This window comes from Cnephaeus nilssonii (assembly GCF_951640355.1).
Source record: "Cnephaeus nilssonii genome assembly, chromosome: 24".
Taxonomy (NCBI): Eukaryota; Metazoa; Chordata; class Mammalia; order Chiroptera; family Vespertilionidae; genus Cnephaeus; species Cnephaeus nilssonii.
Genome location: NC_137095.1, coordinates 1,255,299 through 1,271,299, shown reverse-complemented (window position 1 = coordinate 1,271,299; position 16,001 = coordinate 1,255,299). Strand labels below are relative to the sequence as shown.

At 46.0% G+C, this 16,001-nt stretch overlaps 1 protein-coding gene and 1 pseudogene across 2 annotated transcripts; one reads left to right on the top strand and one right to left on the bottom strand.

Moving 5' to 3' along the window:
* Window positions 1-321: 321 nt before the first annotated feature.
* Window positions 322-2,598, bottom strand: LOC307095042 (protein SET-like; annotated as a pseudogene). Its single transcript has 2 exons — window positions 2,589-2,598; window positions 322-1,108 (listed from the first exon to the last, which is right to left on the bottom strand). The product of its transcript is annotated as a protein SET-like (transcript).
* A 2,263-nt stretch (window positions 2,599-4,861) lies between these two features.
* LOC307095041 (tigger transposable element-derived protein 1-like) lies at window positions 4,862-15,638 on the top strand (the record flags this gene model as incomplete). Its single annotated transcript, XM_079764215.1, has 3 exons — window positions 4,862-5,113; window positions 13,340-15,523; window positions 15,618-15,638. Exons 2-3 carry the CDS (start codon window positions 13,616-13,618, stop codon window positions 15,636-15,638), a joined length of 1,929 nt encoding a protein of 642 aa, XP_079620341.1. The 5' UTR covers window positions 4,862-5,113; window positions 13,340-13,615.
* Between the last annotated feature and the right edge of the window lie 363 nt (window positions 15,639-16,001).

Sequence of the window (16,001 nt, the reverse complement as noted above, 5' to 3'; positions counted from 1 at the left end):
CCGGACCCGGGACCCAGGCTCACCCGGAGCACAAGGGTGTTGATTCCATTAAGTTTTTCTTGAGACAGGAAGGGATAAAAATGAATTTGGAACAGAAAGTGGCAAAGATTCTTTTCCCACTGTATTCTCCTCAAGGTACATCTCCCGCCCCCCACCCCCAAATAAGGTGAGAACCATGGTGTAAAGGAGAGAACAAGAGACCTCAAATAAGGGCGACTGAGCACAAGAGGGGGACAAAAAAAGGAAACAAATAAACAAAAGACTGCAACTTATTCCAGGGACTGGAGAAAATTAAAAAAGGTTGGAATCCATCAGTGTTCATTAGTCATCTTCTCCTTCATCTTCTTCACCTTCATCCTCATCCCTTCTTCATCAATATCTTCCAACCTTTCCTCTTCTTCTTCATCATCATCTTCTTCTTCTCCTTCCCCTTCTTCATCATCCATGTCAGGAAACAAGTAGTACTGTAAAGGACTTGGCCAAATGTCATCTCTGATGACTTAACTCTTCTGCACCTGCATCAGAATGGTCAGTAAGCCAGGTAAAGAAGCTTTCTGGATCCTCATGCTGTCTCTTCCTGCTGGATTTATTTTGTGTTTAACTTGAACGTTTCCTCAAATCCTTCCAGATTTCCATTTGATTTCAGTGGGCTTTGAAGATGGATCACCACTCTCATTCAGATGAAACTCTTTGGAGACAACTTTATTTTCAAAGTAAGGATTTTTCATCAAAATAAAAATCTATTCTGTAACCTGATTTAATATCTTCAAATTTTCTCACTTCACCTCATGTCAAATAATGTAGCGCCTCTTCATTCTCTTCCTCAAGCAATGCAGACACTTGTGGATGGTTGACAAATGTTGTTACCCAAAACTTTGGGATTTTGGCGATCAATTCTGACCTCTTCTGAAAAAATGCTTGGCGGAGTTTGTTATATTTCTGTTCTACTTTCAAAATCTCCTCACTGGCTTGTTCATTAAGTTGTCTATTTCATTTTGTACTTCATCAATATGTCCAGTCACTTCTTGCTGTTCTTTTGCTCCCTTCGGCACTACCAGAGGGGTCTGCTTCTTCTCCTGCTTGGGGACTGGAGCCAGTTTCGGTTTCTCTGTTTGAGGTGGGAGCTAGGACTGGCATTTGGGAGCCATGCTGTGAGGCAATCCTAGGATCTGATAAATGGGAAGTCGCCAGGCTCAAAGGCGTGCTGACCACTCACTTTTTCAATTTTTCAAATGAATTTAGGATTTAACCATTAGGAGGGCAGTTCAGCATCTAAGACATCTCTATTCACTTCACCCATTCCTTAAGGACTCAATTGGTTTCTTTTCCATTTGGAACTATACAGTATGTTTTGAATACTGGAAGGAAAATTGTTTTTCTCACATTTTACCTTATGCACAATTTAATGCGCACTTGCATAATACACTTTTAAGTTAAATCTATGTTGCTAACATTCTCCACCATTTATTCCTGGTGGTAAATACTCTCATCATGATTAGTTTCAAAATGACAAAATGTTGGCACTGAACATGGGCCTGCTAGGATATCTCAGTAACACATCATTATATTTTATTACAAACATGCTGATACATTAGGTACAAATATACTCAAGAACATTCATGATAAAATAGTAAAATAATGGGAAGTGGCAACTTTTAATTATTTTTTAAACTTTGATATACGTGTAATTAATTTAAAATATACATTTAAAACTACATTTTTATTGGTTTCAGTGAGGAAGGGAGGGGGAATAGAGAGAGAGAGAAAGATGAATGATGAGAGCAAATCACTGATAGGCTGCCCCCTGCATGCACCACAGTATGAATCCAGTCCACCACCTGAGCATGTGCCCTGAGCAAGAATTGATCAGTGACTGGCAGGGTCACACATTAACACTCAACCACTGAACCACGCTTGCCCGGCTCTCGTAAGATTTTCAGAAATCCCATGCAACCTGCAACCAGGGTAGCAATGAGCAATGGCAGCTTGTCCTGGCCTAAACCCTGAATCTGCGCTCAAGGCCTCCTTTACTGTGAATGCCCAGTGAGTTAACAGCAGCCTCGCTTTGGCTCATTTATTTCCCACAATGTTTCTAGAGAGTGAAAGGAGCCAGGTGTTTCCTGTTCTATCTCTCTGCTGCTTCCTGTTCTATCATAAGGCCTACATTTTTTCATTATCCCCAGTTTCAATTAATGTACCCTCTAAATCTTCTGAACTTGTGCAGTGAAATCTTTTCGAATATGAAGCAATGAACTCTAACACTACAGACCAAGGTGAGGACGACCTGCTCCAGGCTGCTTCCTGTTCCTAAACACAGGTATGCCTGGGACATCTTCTACAAAACAGACCAAGGCATGATTTTGCTTTGAGGACTTGGGAGAAAACGTGATGGTCTTCACTCAAATTGGTGTTGTTGAATCAAATCAATTTTAACACTCTTCTTTCTTTATTGATTTTTTAGAGAGAGAGGAAGACAGAGAAACATCAATGATGAGAATCATTCAGCCGCTCTCTCCTGTATGACCCCTACAGGGATGGAGCTCCCCAACCTAGGCAAGTGCAATGACTTGGAATTTAACTAGGGATACCTTGTTTCATGGGTCCATGCCCAACCACTGAGACATGCCATGTGAGCAAACTACGTTTTTTATTGTTGGCTCTATTATAAACAGACTCAATTTCCCTCATCCTCATCCCCCTTTGCCTCCCTCTACTATGCCCCCACCATTTCTAGGCACTCAGCACATTATTGTCTATGTCCATGGACCATGCATATATGTATATACTTATTTCTTTGCTACATTTCACTTTACTTTGACAAAATGAATACAACCAATTGACTAGGCAGCTCCAGAACTGTTAGTGTTCATTAATCAAGAAGTAAATGATATCAGAAGGAACACTTTTCAATTCCTCCCATACACATATTGTAAAGACAATAAACTCCTAACATATGTGACACAGGCTGGTTTTGATACATAGAAAGCCTAAGCAAGAAGGGTGAGTACTGAATATCCACATGGTCAGACCAGGAGCCATGCTCCGGGAACTAGACTATACCTAGCCTGTTATTCACGCTGCCCGCATATACATCTGCCCTGTGAAGTTCACTGTTCCTTGTCAGATTGAAATCCAAGCGGCTCCTTCCATTTTCAGGCTCATCATTTCCAAGGTGGACCATCCACACACAGAAATACAGGCAGCTCCAATATGCTCACTCAGCTGTACTTTACATGACACCTCCACCAGCCAGGCTCCAGTTCAAATTCTGTACGGGAAGTTCCCGTTGTCGTCAAAGAACTCTCGCCCCCTCTGTACTACCTTTCTGCTCAAGTTCTGCTCACCCATTTCTCTTGGCTTCAATGCTTCCAGCTCCTTCGCACTTGGCAATGCATCGCTGTCAGTGCCTCTGGTGCCCTCACAACCACTGGTGGAGTACTTCTGCAGCTCTCTGTGCTGACCTTGGGCTGAAGCAACAGGCACAAAGCTTTCCTTCTCCAGGCTCTGGACTCCTTTATTCCTTCCCTTCTGTCTCCTCAGGGTGTTTGTACTCTAAGTATTAGGTTCTGTCACCCTCAAAGCTGTGCTGTGACCGTGGCCTTGGGATGAGGCTTCAGCTCCTGACACAGGGCGGCCTGCAGAAAGCAGCTCCCAGGCATCCCCAGGGCCTGGAAGCTGGTGGAGCGAGTGGGCAAGCCCAGCTTTCGGAAGGACCTTTTGATCCTGCTTCAGTTTCTTCTCCAATGTGGGCACAAAGTTGCTTTTTAAAACCCTTCTGATCACATCGGTGGTAACATCCAAGACTTCAGCCAATCTGGGAACTGACCAGGACTTTGGAAATTATTCACGTAAATACCGGATCTGCTCCCTGGCTTCCCTGGTCAGAGACCTAGGCAGGGCCCCTCAAGGCTCCATTTGCCTCTGAATTTTCTGGAACAGTATGGCTTTTTTCTGTCTTCTCGGGGCACTGGTGGAGAGAACCAATGGCCGAAGCTATGCGTGGGAGCAACATGGGTGGTTGAAGCATCTCAGCTAAATCAGGGAGCGCCCAGCCCTGGTCTCTTTGTTAACTGCCCCGGGAAATCTAACACCCACAACAGCAGTCCCTAAGCAAGGCGAGCTCTCTAAATGGGCGATGAAATACGTCCCTGGTGAAGGGACCGAGGTTCCAAAGGAGCTGAACACCTGCCCCTGCGCTTCTGATGAGGGAAGAAGTAAGGCCCTGCTTCAGGCTGAGGGCCCAGGAAGGAGCCAGTAGTGTTACAGAAAACTGGAGAAAAACCAATCAATACTTAGAGAGATGGAGTTACATTTATTATGCGCAGGTCCAGAGGAAAATGTCTCTCAAATTCTGGGCCCCATCATGGAGGAATTTTCTCTATTTCTATGTTCCCTAACCAGGAATAGAACCTGGATCACAGATAAGTGCTCAACCATAGAGCAACACCACCTGGGCTATATTATATATATCCCCCCCGCCGCCCCTATATTATATATATTTTTTAAATTTAATATGCCTTTTTGATCGTTGATAGTATTACAGATGTCTCCCATTTTCGCCTGTTGCATATATTCTTCGGGGGATCTCTCCCGGTTCTCCCCACACACCTGTCCTGGGAGGTCTGCCCATCTCTTCCAGTTAACCAGGCCTCTGGCCCCATCTTGTCCTTCCCCAGGGCCACTTGCTGAACCACATCACCTTTATTCACCAATGTCATTAGCTGGGATGCTAGCCCTTCCCCTTGGCGTTTGAGAAAACTACATTACCCAGAAAGGAATGCGACGATGTAGGCGGAGCTAAAGGGCACTTTGTGTCAGTGCATCCGGTTAGGGCGGGACTTCCGCCTTCCCCCTCCTGGCTTGCATTTTGACCTCTTCAGTTTCTTCCGGGACTCACAGGCTTCAGCCCACTCGCGGTGAGTAGGAGGAGGCCTGGAGGCAGCGTCCTTGCTGTGCAGGGTGTGTCTGAGCTTGTTGAGCACCATCAGGCCGGTGGGGCCTCCGCGCCTCCTCTCTGCTTGCAGCGTTCCCGCAGCCTGACCCCATTGAATCTCCCAGCCTGGGGGAGTGGCGCCTCTCATTTACTGCAGCCCAGGAAGCCGCATCCAGAACAGTGAGTCGCTCCGGGGTGACACAGGGTGTAAAGGGGGGAAGAGGGCCACAGGCTGCAATGCCACTTGGTAAGGACACGGGGGTGGGGCTGAGCCTGGAGGCTTAGGAAAACCCGGGCCTGTTTGGGATCTAAAGGCAACAGAGAGATGAGGTGTGGATTTTGCATGAGGAGTTTTACTTTGACTCTCAGAACGCTGGGACCATAGATGGTTGTGTAAGAAAGAGGGACATTTTCTGAGGCAGAATTCTAACCTTTCCTAACATTGCTCAGAGGAAGAACAGACTAGAAGACAGAGGACAGCAGCTGTGGACAGGGAGGGGAAGTCCTGTAAATGGTCAGGGAACTGGAAGAGTGAGCACTGAGGACTGAGCCCTGAGATCATACAGGCATCTGGAGGGCACCTGGCTGGGTAAGAGTGCTGAGCAGCCTGAGCCCATAGAGGCTGGTGTTTGCCAGGCTCTCAACAGACCATTTATTTCCATGAATTCTTTCTAATGCGGAATCGATCAGGTGTACGGGTTTGTGGAGCTTATTTCAGGGCCTTGCACACCTGCGGCCTCTGATAGAGTGGAGTGCTGGGCCTACCCAGCTGCTCTGATAGCTATTGGACCTGGGGACTTGGAACAGACACTAGGCCCAGACTCCTAAGGGCAGTGCTATGGCTGCTTGAATTGGACCTTTATTCTGTCAACCAGTGTAATGAGTGGGGGGTCCTCCAGGGCATAGGTTCCAGAATGTGCCAAGGCTTGGAGTGAAGAGTGAGCTGATTCAGGAACTGAGAGGTATGTTTTGGGGAATATATATATATATATATATATATATATATATATATAATGTAGAAAGGAAGGGAGAGAGAGAGACAGGGAAACAGTGATGAGCAAAAAAGAAGGATCAGTTGCTGCCTGCACAAACCGTACTGTGAGTCCAGCCCATAACCCAGTCATGGAGAGAGGCCTTCAGAGCAGGACTCCAGGCTGCCACTATGAGTGTGGACTATCAGAGTAGATTCTGTTTGAATTTGGCAAGCATTCTCTTGAGCACACATGCTGAATAATAAGTAAGAGGGTGAGGAGATGATTATAGGTGGTGGGACCGTAGCAGTGCAGGTGTGAGAGAGGTGTGGCAGAAAGAGTGATGAGCACTTGGAGAGGGAGTGTGACTTCATGGCCAGAGCACCATGACATTGACATAAGAGTGAAAGTAGGGAGAGTCCATTTCTGGTGGAGTCTGGATGATAAAATAAGGGTAGTTTGGGGGTAGTTGCCTGAAAGGGGTGATGATTTGGTGCTACCTGCCATGTTCAGGGCTTAGATGACATTTATGTACCCACCTGCCGTTTATTGATGGGGGTGACACAATGATGGTTAAGAATGAGATAGTATACATCAGTGTTCCCCAGGCTTGAAAATCTCCACAGACATGGGTAAGGGAGAAGAGTAAGAGAGAAATGGATTATGGAGATGGTTCTCTATAATTTTGGAAAATAAGGTAATTAGGAAACAACCCATCCTTGCCATGGCAAATTTGCATTTCCTTTGAAGTTGTGCCTCTGGGAAAGAAGCAGTGTGAGAGAAGTGTTGTTCAAAGAACTATGTCTAGCAGGTAGTGCAAAGCTATGGCCTCAGCATTCTAGGATTGTGGTTGTAAACGTGAAGTTTCATGCCGTGTATCTGGTGTCTTTGAAGAACAGTCTGAGAGACTACACAGGTATTGCCTGACAAGACCAGTATCAAATCACTCAAACTCCCTGTATGACATCTCTTCCTACCCTATGTTCTGGACACCCACTCTACTGTCTAGAGGAAGTGTGGTGTACATGTTAATCCCAGAGCTCAGTTATCTTCTATCTGCTCAACTTCCTTTATTATGGGAAGACAAAATATCGGTAGAAATATAAGATGACAGTGACTTTCATGGGATGAAGCCCTGGTATCTTCTCTGGTGTGTGGAGTGGAGAGAGCAGATTGATGTGGAGTGTGGGAATATGACAGAGTTGGAACCTTAGGAGTGAATCTGATCGTGGGCTGTACTGTCCCCATTATGACAGTACTAGAGGCCCGGTGCATGAAATTCGTGCACGGGAAAGGGGTCCCCTCAGCTCGGCCTGCACTCTCTCCAATCTGGGACCCCTCAGGACCTCTGGCTCCTAACCGCTTATCTGCCTGCCAGCCTGATCCCCCTAACTGCTCTCCCCTGACAGCCTGTTCACCCTAACTGCTCTCCCTTGCTTGCCTGGTCCCCCTAACTGCTCTCCCCTGCCTGCCTGATCACCTCTAACCTCCTCTGCCTTGGCCCCGCCAACATGGCTTTGTTGGGAAGGATGTACGGAAGGACATCTGGAAGGTCGCCTGGAAGATGTTCAGTCTAATTAGCATATTACCCTTTTGTTAGTATAGATGCCACCTTCTCCTAAAAATGCAGGTTGTTCCCAGGTTTTCCTATCGTGGAAGGGGAGCCCACAGTAGCATCCTGGGCTCTGACCAGGGCTTATGCGCTTTTGCCTTATCTCAGCAGATGTGATTCCTAGAAGAAGACTCTTGGATGTACCTTGAACATTTCAATTGAATTTGTCAAATCATCCTCCAAAAATGTTGAACTACTTTAAACTCCCACCAGCAACCATGCATGTGCCCTCCATCCCACTTTGATGCCAATATCATTGATTTCTCCCTAGAAGCTTCCCTCCCATCAGCCAAGACTGCTTGGTACTTGAGCCAACCTCATTGTTCAGCTGGGGACTTGATTTCCCGAGATAGAATTATGGAGGAGGAAAAAATAGTTTTCCTCTACCTTTCTGAGTTCTTAGCGGAGGCCCTTGTAATGAAAGACAGATCACCAAGAGAAAAACAAAAGTCCACTAACATGTGTACCTTGTGTACATGTGGGAGATCCCAGGAAAAAATGAGTAACTCCCCAAGGTGACTTAGAATGCAGATTTAAATACTTTCTTCCTAGGGAAAGGGGATGGGAGATGTAGGCCTCTTAGAGGAGAGTAAACGATTTTTAGGAAAGATGAATGGGGTGGGGGGAAATAGTTTGTAACAAAGTTTGGGTGTGATGTTAACTTCTATCTCCTGTCCTGTGACAGGAGTCAGTCTTCTCTGCCTGATGACATTCTCCTGTCAAGGGGATCTATGATATTTAAGCTCCTTTTGGGGGGTCCAATTTTAGGCAGATCAGGAGACTTCAGTGAAAGCCTCTGCATGCATTTGCTGTTTTTCAAACATCCGCAGCTCAAGATCATCAATATAACAACACAGCATATGTTGGGGTGGCATGTTCTCTGACCTTCAGAATAAACCCAACAAAAGCTTGTTTCCTCTCTTAGATGATTTGCCACCGTAGCATTATTCCCTGGAGACAGTATTCTGACCAGACCTTCCTGGGAGTGGTCATAACATACCCTGTGCTTGTAGAAAGGTGTGGGCCACATCACTCACATCACTAAATAAACCCAGTTTTCTCATCTTGTGGAAGGGAGATAAAGTTATGATAGTTTATCTCCCTTTCCACAGGTTTCTTGCAGGTTTGTATCTCTCCCCCAGCAGCCCAGGCTCCTCCGCCTAGGGCCTTGGGGCTGCTGGGTGCCAGGCCTGCGGGTATGTGTCTATAATCCACTCCTCCCCCCTGACACCCCAGCCCCAGATCCACGGTGGCAGGGCTTGGGGCTGCAGGGTGCTGGCCTCCCTGTGGGTTTGTGTCTCCGATCTGGCCCCCTGCAGCCCCAGCATAGCCATGGCAGGGCATGGAGCTGCTGGGTCCCACCCCCTGCGAGTTTGTGTCTCTGATCAGACGGGCTGCTGGGTGCCCGCCCTCTGCGGGTTTGTGTCTCCTATCTGGGGGCTGCTGGGTCCCGCCCCCTGCGGGTTTGTGTCTCCTATCTGGGGGCTGCTGGGTGGTGGTCCCCTGTGAGTTTGTGTCTCCAATCTGGGGGCTATTGGGTGCCAGCCCCCTGCAGGTTTGTGTCTCCAATCTGGGGGCTGCTGAGTGCCGGCAGATTGTTTCCTGAGATGATGTTCTCTCTTCCTTTATTCCTCTGATGTAGCTTTCACTCTTCTACAGCAGGTTTGTGTCTCCGATCAGGGGGCTGCTGAGTGCCGCTCCCCTGTGGATATGTCTCCAATCGGGGCTGCTGGGTGCCGGCCCCTGTGGGTTTGTGTGTCTGATGGGGGGCTGCTGGGTACCGCCCCCTGCGGGTTTGTGTCTCAGATCAGGGGGCTGCTGGGTTCCGGCCTCCCAGGGGTTTGTGTCGCCGATCAGGAGGCTACTGGGTGCTGGTCCCCTGCGGGTTTATGTCTCCTATCTGGGGACTGCTGGGTGTCGGTCCCCTGCAAGTTTGTGTCTCTGATCTGGGGGGCCCCCTGCAGGTTTGTGTCTCAGATCTGGCCCCCTGCAGCCCAGCGCAGCCATGGCAGGGCTTACGTGTGCCGGCCTCCCAAGGGTTTGTGTCTCCCAACCGCCTGGACCCTAAGGGCCTCGCCATCTTGGTTGGGGTTAATTTGCATACTCGCCCTGATTGGCTGGTGGGCGTGGCTTGGTTGATGGGCGTGGCTGGTGGGTGTGGTTTGTGTAGCGAAGGTACGGTCAATTTGCATATTACTGTTTTATTAGAGAGGATATGAATGTTGAGGATGTGGCCATTGTCTTCTCTCAGGAGGAATGGGGGCTCCTTGATTAGCCTAAGAGACTTCTGTACTGCGATGTGATGCTGGAAGTTTTGGCACTTGTATCATCTGTAGGTAAAACCTTCACATTATCCCAGTTTCCTGAGATGATGTTCTCTCTTCCTTTATTCCTCTGATGTAGCTTTCACTCTTCTACAGCCAGACCATGGGCTCTGCTCATTTCCCCCACTGTCCTGTCAGATGTGCTGTGGATGCCATGGGTGAGGTCTGTGGAGAGCCCTGAGCGAAGGACTCCACAAACATTGCCTCAGACAGTGCAGGATGTGTCTGGGAGTCAGGAGTCTTACAGACAGCTTAATGGGTCCCACCTGCTATTTCTTTCCCTCGGAGGGTGACTATGTCCAGATCCATGGCTTCCATTTCTACCTCCTTCCTCTTGGCAAAGGTCCTTGGTGACTGCCTGTGCCAGGTTATGGTCTTTACTTACCTGAATCATGAACTGTTGTTACAAGATCACACTTCCGTTGTTTGTAATATCATTTTCTGTAAATATGATTCCAAGCCAAATTGCTCTAGGCCAGTGTTGGCTGCCCATCTATATAATCTTTCATTAATACTTGGAATATTTCTCTTGTACATACTTGTAGAGAGGAATATGCATGCTGAAGCCTGATTTTTTTTACAGGGTGAACATGCAGGATGGTCTCAGAAGAGGCCTGATCCTGTTGAGTTGCAAATGTGGGCTAGATATGGTATAAGGGTGGTGTTTAGATGATACCAAGCACCTGCTCATTTTCAACAGTGTTTAGGTGCAAGTACCATGGGCAACAGCACATTTCTTCCTTTTCTCTGCCATACTTGACACTGTGCTGACTTGTCATTTCACCTGTGACCTCCTGGCCTTTGACTACCTTCACCGTTGTGGCCTTTTTGCATCACCTGTTCCTCTGCATTGCTCCGTCTTCAGCATTCTCTAACATTGACCTGCACATGTGTTATGAGATGCACATACGAGCTTAAATAGTTCTTGAATACTAGTAATTTATTGAATACTAGAGGCCCAGTGCATGAAAATTGTTCATGGGTAGGGTCCCTAGGTCTGGCAGGCGATCAGGTTCATTGCCTCACCATCTCCTCCATCACTTACCACCCGCATGCCACCATTGCATGGTTTCTCCCCCCATCCCCATTCACCTACCCACCTCCTCCTTCCCACACTCCCTCAGCGCCCTGCTGCTGCCATTGCTCACCCACCAAGTTTCTCACCACACCCTGGTGGTCAGCACATGTCATAGCAAGCAATTGTTCTCCTGGTTGAACTCCCAAGGGGACACTTTGCATATCAGCCTTGTGTGTGTGTGTTTGTGTGTGTGTGTGTGTGTGTGTGTGTGTGTAACTTGGAATAAGACATAACCATATTTCACCACAGCTTTCCATGTCACCAGCAGACAAACCATGCTGAACACTATTAGCAGAAGAATGAGCTGACAATCCTGCTTCTCTTCCATGTGGTGCTTGCCATAGTGAGTCATATTTCATTTAAGGTCTTCCTTGTTTTCTGATCTTTAGTACCCAGACCTTCTTGGCAGTATCTTATAAATCCTGCCTACAGATCTTTTATTGTCAGTCAATTGCACAGAACCAACGTGTTTTGTGCAACAAACTTTTTTAAAGGGACGTCCACCTGTCACCACAGTCAGCATTCAGTTCTTCACTATCTTTCTGTTTTCACGTTGTTGGTATAAAATGGATGATGAAGAGCCCAATTCTGAGCAGAGCGTATATGTACCAGGAGAGTCACTGTTCAGGGCTTTTAAGACAGCTCCAGCAACCCAGAAGACCCAACTTTTTCTCAGTCTTAAAAGGTACTTTGCACCTGACTGAGTTACAAGCAGCATACTTTGATCGGAAAGCTTTTTACACTGGCACATGTGTGAGAGAATTCTGTTTCAGTGCAAACCCTCACCAGCAACACAGAGATGCCAGTGGACAGAAGCTCTGGAAAGAAGATATGGACAGGGCCTCATTTGTGTCCCACTGCAGCTTTTACTTAATATGGGTGCCTTCCACCAATAGGGAGGTTGGGAAAGAGTTTCCAGCCATCTTGGGGGTTTTCCAGCACGAGGCTACTTCTAACACTGGGAAGCCACACAGCGGTAGTGAGATTTCACAGGAATTTCTCAGTGGAGGAGGTCATGATAAGTGGGGTTAATGTGAAAGAACTTCCAGCTACAACCGGAAAGTTGTTTAACATGAGGTTGTCTGCTCCAGAGAAGTGAATTATAAGTGTAAAAATGTGGGAAAGCTTTTAGAGAAATCTTTAACCTCATTCATCATAAAAGAGTTAACAGTGTAGTAGTGTAGTGATCATGGGAACTCTGTCACCCTGAGGTCCAAACTCATTCAACAACACAAAGTCCACACTGGAGAAAAGCTGTATGAGTGTCATGATTTCAGGATGTCCTTCAATCAAAGCAGTACTATCACTAAACACCAGAGAGTTCACACTGGTGAAAACCTTATGAGTATAGTGAATGTGGGAAAGCTTTTATGCACAATAATCATCTCCTTATCCACAGGAGAGTTCACACTGGAGAAAAACCATGAGCATAATGACTGTGGGAAGTCATTTACACACAGGTTTACCCTTGTTTAACACCACAGAGTTCACAGTGGAGAAAAGCCCTAAGAGTGTAGTGACTGTAGGAAGTCCTTTAGGCAACGCAGTAACTTCACTCAATACCAGAGAGTTCACAGTGGTGCAAAACCTTATGAGAGTAGTGAATGTGGGAAATCTTTTACCTGCAATAATCACCTCCTTATCCACAAGAGAGTTCACACTGGTGACAAGCTATATTCATGTACTGATTATGGGAAGTTTGTAAACTTTATTCATATCCGTTTTGTAAATACTCTCATCCTATTGAGGTTCAAACAGCCAAAATGATGATTTTGAACATAGACATGATAATATATTTCAGTAGTACATCATTATATTTTATTTTCAATATGATGATTCAATAGCACCAAATATGTTCAAAACTTTTTACAATAAAACAGTAAAATTATTGGGAAGCATCAAGATTAAATCTTTTCTAAAGATGGATTTAAATAGAATTTATTTAAAATGGACATTAAAAAATACACTTTTGGTGTTTCCCTGCATGCCTGCATTGCTGATACCAAGTTCCTACTGACCTTATCAGAGCTTCATTCTCGGCCTATAAAATAATTGATGCAATAATACAGTCTGACATTGATATAGCTTACTTTAAATATTTCCTTGGAAAAAAGACACTTTTGAAATCCCATGAATGCTGTTCTAGCCTTCCACCACTATCTAAGTCATCATGATGGTTTTGGTATCTATCTATTCTCAGGTACATTATTGGGTTGTTACTTAAAATGTCACATATGTCTGACCGAGGCCAAACAGCTAAGTTGGTCAGCGAATAATTTCAATAACGGAAGGTTGCAAGTTCCAACCCTGGTCACATCAATTACAAGAGTTAATCAAAGAATGTATAAAATTACTGGAACAAAAAATAGATGTCTCTCTCTCTCTCTCTCTCTCTCTCTCTCTCTCTCTCTCTCTCGACAGTCCTCGAGTTACTTCCGACTCGACATAGTTGTTTTGTGGTTACGTTGCCATTTGCAATTTATTTATATAAAAAAAAAGTTCTGTCATTCGATGTAAGGCTTTTGCACGCAGTTTGCCCGGGAACTAGTTGGCCAGCGGTGTGGATGAATAAGGCATCACGCGGCGCTATACAAGGAAGACATTGTCATTCAGTCGCCGTTTAAAGCCGTTTTGGATTGTGCTTCATTCGCTCTCTTTTGTTTGTATTGTTATTTTGAACACTTTTTGCCCTGCCTTATGGCTCCTAAGCATAAGGCAGACTCTTCTGATGGCAGTGCTATAAAAAGAAGGAAAGCCCTCACAATGGAAGTGAAAGGAGACATAATAAGACGCTCGGAAAAGGGCGAAACACCTACGAACATCGGCCGGTTGCTTGGCTTAAATCATATGACTGTCTTGAGGATCATCAGCGATCAAAAGCGTGTACTTGAACATGCGAAAGGATCTGGTCCTATGAAATCAACTATGGTTACAGAGCAGTGTAGTGGTCTCATTATTGAGATGGAAAGATTATTAGTGCTTTGGCTGGATGAGCAGCATCGACGGCGTATCCCAGTTAGCCTGATGTTGATTCAGGAGAAGGCTGAAAGATTGTTTGAGGCCTTGAAAAAAGAAAAGTGGGAAGGGAGTGAAAGTGAGGAGTTTGTGGCTATCAAAGGTTGGTTTATGCATTTTAAGGCTCGTGCTAATTTGCATAATGTTAAGGTGCCAGGGGAAGCTGCTAGTGGTGATGCCAAAGCAGCAGGTGATTTTCCTAGTGCATTGGCTGAGATAATTAGGGACGGGTTTTATTGTAATAAACAAGTGTTTAATGTGGCTGAGACAGGCTTGTTCTGGAAGCATATGCCTACACGTAAGTACATTGCCAAGGAGGAGAAGACAGCATCAGGCCATAAAGCCAGCAAGGAGAGATTGAGTGTGCTACTTGGGGCTAATGCTGCTGGTGACTTCAAGCTGAAGCCCTTGGTGTGTCTGGCCGAGAATCCAAGGGCACTCAAGGGCATATGGAAGGGTCTACTACCTGTCATCTGGAAATCTAACAAGAAGGCATGGGTGACACTGAGCGTATTTGAGGACTGGTTCACCAACCATTTTGTGCCAGAAGTCAAGGACCACTGTGCTTCAAGGAGGCTGCCCTTTAAGGTGTTGCTAGTGCTGGACAGTGCCCCATGTCACCCTTCCGATTTGAATGACTTTCATCCAAATGTCAAGGTGGTTTACCTTCCACCTGACACCACCTCCCTTTTACAGCCTATGGGCCAAGGTGTCATTGCCTCTTTCAAGTCCTACTACTTCCGAAGGACATTTGCTATGGCTTTTAGGGCAACGGAGAAGGATAAAGAGTTGACTCTCAATGACTTTTGGAAATCTTACAATGTTCTTGCTGCTGTAAAAAACATTTCTGGATCTTGGGATGAAGTTAAGCAGATGAACTTGAATGGTGTTTGGAAAAAATTGTGTCCCCAGTTTGTGAACGATTTCCCTAGCTTTGAGGATTCCGTGGAGGTTGTCATCAAGAATGTTGAGTTGAGTGAGCAGCTTGTTTTGGAGGTGGAGGCTGAGGATGTCACAGAGCTGCTGGCATCTCATGGAGAGGAGCTGTCTGCCGAGGACCTCACTCAACTGAAACAGCAGTTCATTGAAGAGGAAGACACACCAACCCCAGAGCCCAGGAGATTTACAAGCAAGGAATTAGCGGGGGCCTTTGCCATGATAGAGGATGCCTTGGCAAAGTTTGAGGCCCAGGACCCCAACATTGACAGGTACACTAAGGTTGCCAGAGGGGTCAATGATAGCCTGCAGTGTTACAAGGAGATTTGGGAGGACAAGAAGAAGGTATCCTTCCAGACTAACCTCGAACATTGTTTTAAGAAGGTGGAGAGGCCTGCAACAGATTCCGTACCCTCTACCTCATATGCGTCTCCAGACTCACCTGACCCTGGATCTCTAGCACCTTCTGCAGGTTCTACCTCTCCGGACTCACCTAACCCTGGATCTCCAGCACCTTCTGCACGTTCTGCCTCTCCGGACTCACCTGACCCAGGATCTCCAGCACCTTCTGCATGTTCTGCCTCTCCAGACTCACCTGACCCAGGATCTCCAGCACCTTCTGCACGTTCTGCCTCTCCGGACTCACCTGACCCAGTATCACATGCATCTTCTGCAGGTTCTGCCTCTCAAACCTCCTCCCCGCAGCAGCCTAGTGTAAGCCTGTCTTTCCACACTTTGAAATGTCCAGTGTGCAAGCAAGCAACAGTAGTAAAGGTAAGGATAAACCAGTATTTATCCTTATATGTATGTATGTGCTTTATGCTTTTTATTATTTATTTACCTCAAGTAAAGGTCTTGTTATTAAGGAATTGTTTTTTTTCTTTTAAATTTTTTTTACTGTTTCACTTCATTTCTGCGGTGTATGTGTGCCATGTGAGTGACATAGGTGCTTATGTAAGTGGGTTTTGACTTACAGCAAAAATTGCATTATGTCGCGCCATAGGTATAGATCTCCGACGTAACCTGAAGTCCTACTATATATATATCAATTACAAGAATGTATAAAATTAATGGAACAAAAAATAGATCTCTCTCTCTCTCTCTATATATATATATATATATACACACACAT